The following is a 10065-nucleotide window of genomic DNA, read 5'->3' as shown; positions in this document are numbered from 1 at the left end:
CACACACACACACACACACACAGTATGTAGCACTTGCGTCCTCCAATGCAAATATTCACTGGACCAGTTCTAGACTCGAAAGGAGTGGGGAGGAAGATATACAGGAGACCAGAAGTTGAATGTAAAAATAACACTTTACTGTTACAATAACAATAAAAATACAATCACATCACAACACAATAAAATAAAACATCAAACAGTAAGTAGAATTTGATATCGTAACTCAGTTTAAATTCCCTTTGAGGTGTATAATACTGTTCATTTCATGCAATATATGTAAAGTTCAGTTTGTGTGTAATGTAAACAGAGAGCGCGAGAAAAAAACAGATCCAGTTCAGTTAAGGGAAAACTGGGAAAAAGTATGAAAAATATTGTATCCAATATATTTCAAAGCTGTCACTAATGCTCTGTCAGTTGACCATATGCATGATTACTTCCTGGTTTGTCAAAATAGAGCTGTGCATTAAGTGATTCAGACTAAATTCAGAGTAGCAAAACTACAACTGTAACAAGTTTGTGTTGACTGAATATATTTAACAGCTTTTACAGTTAAAGATAAAACTTAAAAAATGTAGTTACTAAATTAAATCTAAAAATATTTAATGGTTTATTTAATTGTTATACCATTGTTAATGAACTTATTTCATTTGTAGTAAACTAGTTAAGTATTTAAATAATTCTCCCTTATACGCTGTTGGTGTCGGGGCATATTTATTTATTTATTAAAGGGGTCATATGATGCGATTTCAATTTTTCCTTTCTCTTTGGAGTGTTACAAGCTCTTGGTGCATAAAGAAGATCTGTAAAGTTGCAAAGACTAAAGTCTCAAATCCAAAGAGATATAAAAGTTCAGTCAACCACGCCTACCTAAAACGGCTCGTTCTAACACGCCCCCACATGTCTACTTCACAATGTGGGAAGATTTGCATAATGCCACTGTTGTCCTACATAAAAAGCATTTTTTATTGGAAACAAATGTCATATTTATGTTATCAAAAAAAATGCAAGGCAGCAAAACACTTGTTAAATTATATACATAAAATCTTTGTGATAAATTGTTTTCTAATGAAAGAACTCCCTTATGTTTTCTCTTTGGCAGTCATGGTTTTGAATGATTACCTGGTTACTGGTGAGTGATCCTCTCAATGTTGCAAAAGCTTTGATAAACATCTCTATATTATTGATAAAGGGATAGTTAACTCAAATTTTAGCTAATCTGAATTACTTGTTTTTTTCTTTGGAATACAAAAAGAGAAATGAGAAAAAGGAGAAATGCTGAAGACTGTGCTGGTCATTTCTTCCATGCAATTACAAAGAAAGTTTACTTTTTAAGCTTTCAAGTACATAAGCTGTCCATAAATGTATTCCAGGTCTTCTGAAACCATGCAGTACCCTTGTGTGAGGATCAAACTGAAATTTAATTCATTATAAACCGAATAGGCTGTTAATTGCTATGATTACTGAGTCAGAACTTGAGAACTGCGTCAGTCAGATTGCTGAGTAAATCATTTAAGAGAAGTTCCTAAACGTCATTTCAGGAGGAGAGAACCATCTATTTCAAATAACTTCCGGGGATGTAAGCAGCTGCACACTTTGCTACAGCATCAGTTGTTTTGACATCCCTCCACCTCCCCAACTTTACCCATACTCATCTCCCAAGCATTAGTAGTCCCACCAGAGGGTATATCTTCGCTCGAGTTGAGGCTGCTTCCTTGAGCCCCTCCACTGTGGACAGCAAGCCAACTACATTTAACCTTAATAGCGTAAAGATTATATGGGCAAACAAACTTGTGAAAGCTCTTTTGTGAAGCAACTATTTATTATCATTTGATTTATTATCAAATGGAACAAACTGTTATTTCACTTGTAAATTATTAAAAGAACAGGCAGAAGATTTTTTGTTCCACAGAAGAAAAAAGTTGTACAGGTTTGCATTGAAATGAGGGTGTGTAAATGTTACAGTGTAACAGAATGTTCATATTTAGATTAACTATCCCTTTAAAGCAGACAGCAGGTTGTTTTATTTGAGAATATGTGAGTTGAATATTTTCTCTGTTTAACAGGAGATCAAAAGGAGATCAGTCTGGTCAATGGTCTAGATGCCTGCTCGGGAAGAGTTGAGATCCATTATAATGGCACATGGGCGACAGTGTGTGGTGACTCCTGGGACATTGATGATGCTGCTGTGGTGTGTAGACAGTTGGGATGTGGAAGAGCTGTTATTGCAGATGGCCAGGCTCTTTTTGGGGTAGGGGATCATCACGTCTCCTGGAGTGAGGTCAACTGTAAGGGAGAAGAGTCATCGATCACACAGTGCTCTCCTCAAAGGAATGAAAATAATTGTCCTCAGAGTAATGATGCTGGACTCATATGTTCAGGTATGAGGATTTCGTTTTTCCCTAAATTAAAATGTTCATTTTCAAGAGTGCTGGTGTACACTGTAATCTGTGACAAAAATCTTAAAAAAAAAAAAAAATGTGACATTTACAGTAAAATACCAGCAGGTGTTGCCAGTAGTGATGTCCAGTTCGCAAACGAATCGTTTGATTTAACTAGTTCTTCTTAGTGAACCGGTTGAACCAGTTCACCAAATCGGACTGAATCGTTTGAAACGGTTCACGTCTCCAGTAAGCACTAATCCACAAATTACTTAAGTTATTCACTTTTTTAACGTGGTTGACACTCCCTCTGAGTCTAAATAAACCAATATCCCGGAGTAATTCATTTACTCAAACAGTACACTGACTGAACTGCTGTAAAGAGAGAACTGAAGATGAACACGAGCAGAGCAGCATGTGTGCAGCGAGCCGGATAACGAAGGTACACGCCCACTGCTGGAGCGGTTCTCGTTTTCGAGTCAAGAACCCGTTGCATCGGTTTTCTGACTTTTTTAAAAAAGATGAATGTATCTAATCTGTGTACTTTGTTCAGTTGAAGATTATGTTAGGTTATAGGCCAAAGGGGTTTGTCAGGGAAGTTGGACAATAATTAAGACTCTGTTTAATAGGAATAAGGGATGATTTATGAAATACCTGTTCTGTAATTATAGTTAGTGATGACACATTCACAAATTGAGTTTGTAGTAAACAGAACTGATGAACACGAGTAGAGCTGATGATATTCTGAACGTGCGTACAGATTGAGAACCGATGAGTTGATGATACTGCGCATTCGTGATTCAGCATGAAGCTACCGAACAGATTGCCTACTATGACTGACACAGCACGTCTGAACCTGAACCGAACTGGTTCTTTTGGACTCCTGATTCTGTTTATTTAATAACAAATAAATCGCAATGGATTATGTATAGTAAGTGGATTATGGTTTCTGCGTTGATGACAACTAATTTATTTACTTTATATCTTCAAGGCTTAAATCCTGGTATCACTGCCTCTTACTGTATTTGGGTACTTAGTTGCAAAACTTAATTGTAAACTTTTCAGATCATGATTATGATGTTTTAACTGACTGAAGTTATGATTATTGACTTTATATATTTGAATGTGTATTTTCATCCCGGCCCGGGACGATAGACTTGATATCATTACGTCATCGCGAATGACACGTCATTACGTTAGGGCGTAAAAGAACCGATGAACCGTTTTTTTTTAACCGGTTCATTGAAACGAACTGTCAGAAAGAACCGGTTCGCGGAAAAGAACCGGACTTCCCATCACTAGCTGCCAGAACTTTACCGTAAAAAATATGGTAGCAACATTTTAGGTTTTACAGACTCAACTTAAATTCACAGTAAAAAAAAAAACTCTTTTGTATGTAACTAATATAATGATAATAAAATAAAAAACAACATTTTAAAGTACTAATATCTGTTTTATACCATTGTAATAAACTGATAACCACTAAAATCAGGTGGTTATGAGAAAGTCACATGATAAATGCAACAGCTCTTACACAAGCGGAGAAGGCAATACTAATATACAGAAGGTGCACATTCGTCATTCACACAAACACTAAACACCATCATGGTAACACACATGATACTAAAATAATGCAGCAAACATTAATTTATCAACATTAGATGTAAAATAAAACCCTAATGTACACAACTGATATGAAAAAACTAAGAAGAAACATCAAATGTGAAGTGTCATGCAGGGAATTCTGGGAATGTCAATTTATGGTTTTTCACTGTAAATTATACTATAATTATAGACTTGTTCTTTTTCACTTCCAAAACTGTAATTTTAACAGTATTTTACTGTAAAAATACATTAAATGTTATCACATTTATTCAGCGTATATAGTACAGAAACTTACTATTAACCGAGGAACAGGTTTTTACTGTAGCATTTTACAGTATTTTACTGTTAAAATTATGACCATTTTTTACAGTGTAGTTTAAAAGCACTGGGTTTGACACCGACTTAGTTTCTATGAGCAAACCTATATTGTACATAGGGAACTATTCCCTCATGCGAAAATCCTGATAGCACAGATTCTGTGAAATTTTGCATAGCAACAATAAATGTAACCGCACCTTGATTCATAAGCGAGCTGATTAATCAATTAAAATAATTATCTGAAAAATATGGAATCATTCGGCCATTCTGAAGATAGGGTGTACTCTTGTTAATGCATTCAAATCTCTCCTTCAGCTTCTTCAGTTATTATCATTGGTGCTGTGGTAACAGCTGTACTGCTCATATTGTCTGCACTGCTAATCATTTTCCTGGTGAGGAAGAGACAAAAACAAAAGAAAATCCAAATCTCCCATTCAAAAGGTGAGAATTATTTCAATTATGTCCTTTACCTTTACTTTGGATGCCTGCAAATATCAATGCTTAAACATCTTACCACAATAATAAAACAGGTTTTTTTTCAATGTACTTTGTATCCCAAGATGCCGTTAATATGCAAGATGTGCTCCATAATAACCAGAATGAAGAGAACGCTGAGGATGACTATGAGCTTGTAGATATGGATGATGGTGATCATGAAGATGTAAACTCTGACTCTGATCAGGATTATGTTAATGTAGATCAGGATGACTCTGAACCAGACTACATCAATGTGGAAACAGACGATTCAGAAAAAGGCTATGTCAATGTCGATCTTACAGAACACAGAAGTACACTGGGCAATAACTATGAAGATTTATGAAAGCTATTTGATGGAAAATATTACTAATTGTCAATTTTTCACAAAATAAAGGACCTAGGACCTTCTGAATGGATAACAGCACTAAATACCAGAAAATAGTCCATTAACACACAAAAACGGAGCCAGAATTTCCAGACAAGGAACAAACTAAGTCAGCAGTGAATTATTCCTTATATCCAATAATCAGTGTCCAAGTATGAATAATTCTTTGTATATGAAGACAACAAAGACTCTTTGGTCATTATTAAGCGCTAATATTAAATAAGATACTTATGATTTCTCTAGAAATCTCTGTAATGTGAGTGTGGATTCTCTTTTCCTGAAGCAAAGTATCAGTTTGTCTACTTCGCTGAAAATGGTGGCACTAGCAAATTAGCAGTTGTTAACAGAGCTTTAGCAACAAGTATGAACATTTATTAGTAGTAATGAAGTGTTCTATAAAGAAGCAAGCGATAAGGAACCTCGAAGAGAGAAAGCAGTAGCTGTATCCGTTCACAGTGTGACACAACTACCCACAACCCCTCTGCTGAGTGTCTTCCTCTCTCTTTGTTGTTATTGTTAGACACCCGCTAATGAGTTACTGTGTGATGTCTGCCTTTTATTATGACTGCCCACTGGATACCTAAATAATTTAATTTAAATTCAAATGTTTAAACAACAGTTTAGTATATGTTTGTACTCTGCACAAGTTTTCTCTGAATATAGCTCCTATTATAAAATTATAACTGCAAATACACTGTAAATCTAGTTTTTATATATCTGGACTATAAGGAAATGTGAAAATGTTCACAGTCTCTGCACTCCGTGTCCAAAAGGGCACTTCCTCAAATCTGCTTCGCAGCTTAATCAGTGTATTAACACATTGTGAGAACAGAGCTATTCTCCAAATGTGTTAAAAATGCATCGGGCTAAATCAGGAAAATGATTAGGAAATCCCACAGAATGCTACTCTTTAACTCCATTTCAGAGTACTGCATATCTGATGTGGTTTCTTAATTCCCTTTTGTCATTTCTATCACGTTTTTGTTTCACTTCTTTGCAGAGATCATTTGATATTTTGCATATGAAGTCATTCCATCTCTCTTTCTTTTATAGATGCAAATTAAACAAACTCTAACATTTTACTTGAAGCATTGGCTTACCGTATTTGCTGTCAGTGAAGAAATACAGCATACCAGCAGGGGTTTGATGTCAAACGGACAATTCCTGACCCCCCACATGACAACAGTGAGGTTCAGATGCTCTTTTAAAAAGCCACATTTTACTGATATTTAGCACAAAGCCATTTTGGACCTTAATCATATAAAAGGTGCTTTCTTCATACAGACTGTTTAATGGGCAAGGGCAGCATGAATGTTCATCCTACAATCTTTGTTATTCCTTTTTTAATTACAGATGATGTTTAAAGATTTGCTATGATAAAAACATTTAATGATTAAATATTTGTAGATTTTATGTCACAATATTAATACTACAATAATATTTCATGCTTAAAGGGAAGATGAACGAAGGTCTTACGGGTTTGAAACGACATAAGGTTCACACAGCAGCAGAATATGGTTGTCAGTCCTGTATTTGAGTCAGTAATATGGTTGCATTCACACACATTTCATTTATTTTACGGGATTGACAAACACATTCTATAAACAAACTCACACCCGTACATTTTCAAGACTCACAACTGTATATTCAGCAAAGCCCTGTTGTGTAAATGGGACAGCTATGTCAGCTGCGTGGGTTGCAGGCTTCATGTGTGGTTTGGGTAACTTACAGAGCAGTATTGCCAATTAATTTTGGGTGGAAGTTGCTAAAGGCAGGTCAGTTTTTTGCTAAAAGTTGCTTAATAACATTGTTATGTAACCATGACGCAAAACTGAATCATTGTCTAGAATAACGAGATTACTCAAATCTAATTTCTAAATTTCCGGATTTTTCACAGGTGTTTTACCTGTATTTTAAGTTGTGCATTGCATTTTGTGTTTTAGGGTTACGCTCTTAAAAATAAAGGTGCTACGATGCCATGGAAGAACCTTTTTGTCTAAATGGTTCCATAAAAAAACCTTTAACATCTGAAGAACCTTTCACATAGCCTTTCCCTGCAACTGTCACAGTCTGTTACGGTACACAATACACTCTGGGGCAGTTTCCCGGAAAGAGATTAAGCCAAGAGACCTAGACTAAAATGGCCCTTTAAACCAGACTAACAGAAATCTGCTTTCTCTGTCATGGTTTTAAATAGTCTTAAACTTAGTCTAAGTCTAGTCTTAATATTTGCTTGATTTTTTTTTCTTGAAATCCACTCTTGGTGGCCACCCTTGGCTATTATCTTGACTTTGTATCTTGTGAAGATCAACAATCTGTTGCTACACATCAGAACTCAAATCTTTGTTTTTTCTCATTGTGATGGATGATTAAAGGAATTTGGCCTTTTGGTGTCCCCTCATATTTATACTCCTGTGAAATATACTGCCGTGGCTGGATAATTGAATTTCATAATTTCTAGGGGTACCAATAATTGTGGCCAATATTAGAGAAAAACAATTATAATGTGATTTTGTTGAAAGGATAGATTTTTGTGATTTGTTTTTTTTTTAATGAAAGATCAAAAGGATAAACTACAGATTTATTTTCACAGCCTTCTTTGATCATGTGTGCAGTTTATTTTGCTTGCTTTAAAAAGTTTCCTCCTATTTCCTCACATTTTTTTCCTGCTGCCATTGCTTTCCTTGGATTTACTTCTCAGTTCCATACAATTTTAAGCATTTCTTGGTACAAGGTCCATGTTTAATAGACAACCTCTGTCATGCTAATTCAGATATATTTTAGTTCAGGACTTCATAGTCCAGGAGTTAGTAATCTGTACTTAATCTGTGTTTCAGAAAGCCATATTTTAAACCGTGATTAACTATTCTAGATTAAGGCCTACTCCTGGTTTAATTTAAACCCGTCTGGAAAAGTGCCCCATAGTGACTATTTACATAGACAACATCCTCATAAATTTGTCAGTAGGCTAAATTGTCTTTTTTCTGTTTTACTGTCTGCTTCTGAACAGAAAAATGTCAAAGAGGCATATTGTTGCTATAGTTCCCTTATTAGTTGAGTTGGCAGATTTTACAGAAATTATGCATAATGATGGCCACAGACTTAGATTTTTTTTCTAGCTCATCTATCCAGCTGAAGGACAGACAAGCAAGAAGCATGTCTGATATTTTGAGCCAGTTACAACAATCATTGGACATGTTCACACAGCAGCAGAATATGGTTGTCAGTTAAAACTGAACTGAAACTAGTGGCTTTTATGTAATGTTTTATGTTAACTTTAACTTAGACACAGTCTAATTATCCTTCAGAGATGTTTGAGTTGCCTTGATTTGAACTTGACTGCTCTGAAAATGATCTAAATGATGACTAAAATGATTTAATGGGGCTCACACAGCTTTTAAAAAATAAGGAATCATGAAGAGTGTGAAGAAAGAACTACGTCAAAGAACTAGGCTACATCGGGCCACAGGCCATAGCCTTTCCCTGCAACTGTCACAGTCTGTTACGGTACACAATACACTCTGGGGCAGTTTCCCGGAAAGAGATTAAGCCAAGAGACCTAGACTAAAATGGCCCTTTAAACCAGACTAACAGAAATCTGCTTTCTCTGTCATGGTTTTAAATAGTCTTAAACTTAGTCTAAGTCTAGTCTTAATATTTGCTTGATTTTTTTTTCTTGAAATCCACTCTTGGTGGCCACCCTTGGCTATTATCTTGACTTTGTATCTTGTGAAGATCAACAATCTGTTGCTACACATCAGAACTCAAATCTTTGTTTTTTCTCATTGTGATGGATGATTAAAGGAATTTGGCCTTTTGGTGTCCCCTCATATTTATACTCCTGTGAAATATACTGCCGTGGCTGGATAATTGAATTTCATAATTTCTAGGGGTACCAATAATTGTGGCCAATATTAGAGAAAAACAATTATAATGTGATTTTGTTGAAAGGATAGATTTTTGTGATTTGTTTTTTTTTTAATGAAAGATCAAAAGGATAAACTACAGATTTATTTTCACAGCCTTCTTTGATCATGTGTGCAGTTTATTTTGCTTGCTTTAAAAAGTTTCCTCCTATTTCCTCACATTTTTTTCCTGCTGCCATTGCTTTCCTTGGATTTACTTCTCAGTTCCATACAATTTTAAGCATTTCTTGGTACAAGGTCCATGTTTAATAGACAACCTCTGTCATGCTAATTCAGATATATTTTAGTTCAGGACTTTTCTGGACTGTTCTGTGTAGTGTTTTGCCCCTGTTTCTGGTCCTGTGTTTCCTTATTTGGGCCTTCCTGTTTCCATTAGGTTCCCTGATTAGTTCATCATTTGTTTCCAGCTGTGTTATTTAATTATCCTCATTTCCCTGTGTACTTAAGTCCTAGTCTGTTCAGTTTGTGTTTGTCGGGTCTACTCGTTCTCTAGGTGTGTTGGCTCAAGCGCCTATTGTGGATTATCTCCTGTGTTTCGTCATTAAAGACTGTTAAACGTTTCCTCGTGACTCCAGCGTGTTCCCTCAACAGCGTAATGTGACACAGTGTGTATGTTTGTTATGTTCAGAATGACTTGAAAGTCTGGTATTATAATGACCTTTTTTGTAACCATACTAAGGCCCTTTGTTTTTAAAGGGATAGATTACCCAATGTGTTGTACACTTGTTATTGTAGTGCATTATGGGATTAAATGAGTGCACTCGATAATGTCCACTATGGTTTCGGACACCACTACAAATGGCTGTCCCCTCAAACAGTACCCTATTTAAGGGTATAATGGGGCAATTTCAGACACAGTCTTGGTCTCGCACTGCTACTTTTTAAGAACTTATTCTGGACGAGAGTGGAGCACTATTATCATCAATTATCAAAAGAGACACCATTATCAGTTTCAGTTTCACATACTATATATATA

General features: G+C 35.6%; 1 protein-coding gene across 3 annotated transcripts in view; it reads left to right on the top strand.

The window, feature by feature from the left end:
* Positions 1 to 6371, top strand: part of LOC107658521 (scavenger receptor cysteine-rich type 1 protein M130-like) — a 7529-nt gene extending 1158 nt beyond the window's left edge. For all 3 annotated transcript variants that reach the window (XM_016447115.1, XM_016447114.1, XM_016447113.1), the window contains exons 2-5: positions 1100 to 1129; positions 2064 to 2378; positions 4617 to 4742; positions 4862 to 6371. In XM_016447115.1, the coding sequence (XP_016302601.1) occupies positions 1102 to 1129; positions 2064 to 2378; positions 4617 to 4742; positions 4862 to 5121 (729 nt within the window). In that variant the 5' untranslated portion in view covers positions 1100 to 1101 and the 3' untranslated portion in view covers positions 5122 to 6371. The remainder of the gene's footprint in view (positions 1 to 1099; positions 1130 to 2063; positions 2379 to 4616; positions 4743 to 4861) is intronic.
* Positions 6372 to 10065: the final 3694 nt, after the last annotated feature.

This window comes from Sinocyclocheilus anshuiensis, unplaced genomic scaffold (genome assembly GCF_001515605.1).
Source record: "Sinocyclocheilus anshuiensis isolate Anshui unplaced genomic scaffold, SAMN03320099.WGS_v1.1 scaffold371, whole genome shotgun sequence".
In the NCBI taxonomy this organism is placed as follows: Eukaryota; Metazoa; Chordata; class Actinopteri; order Cypriniformes; family Cyprinidae; genus Sinocyclocheilus; species Sinocyclocheilus anshuiensis.
The sequence above is the reverse complement of the archived record's forward strand: the minus strand, read 5'-3'. Positions and strand labels throughout refer to the sequence as shown.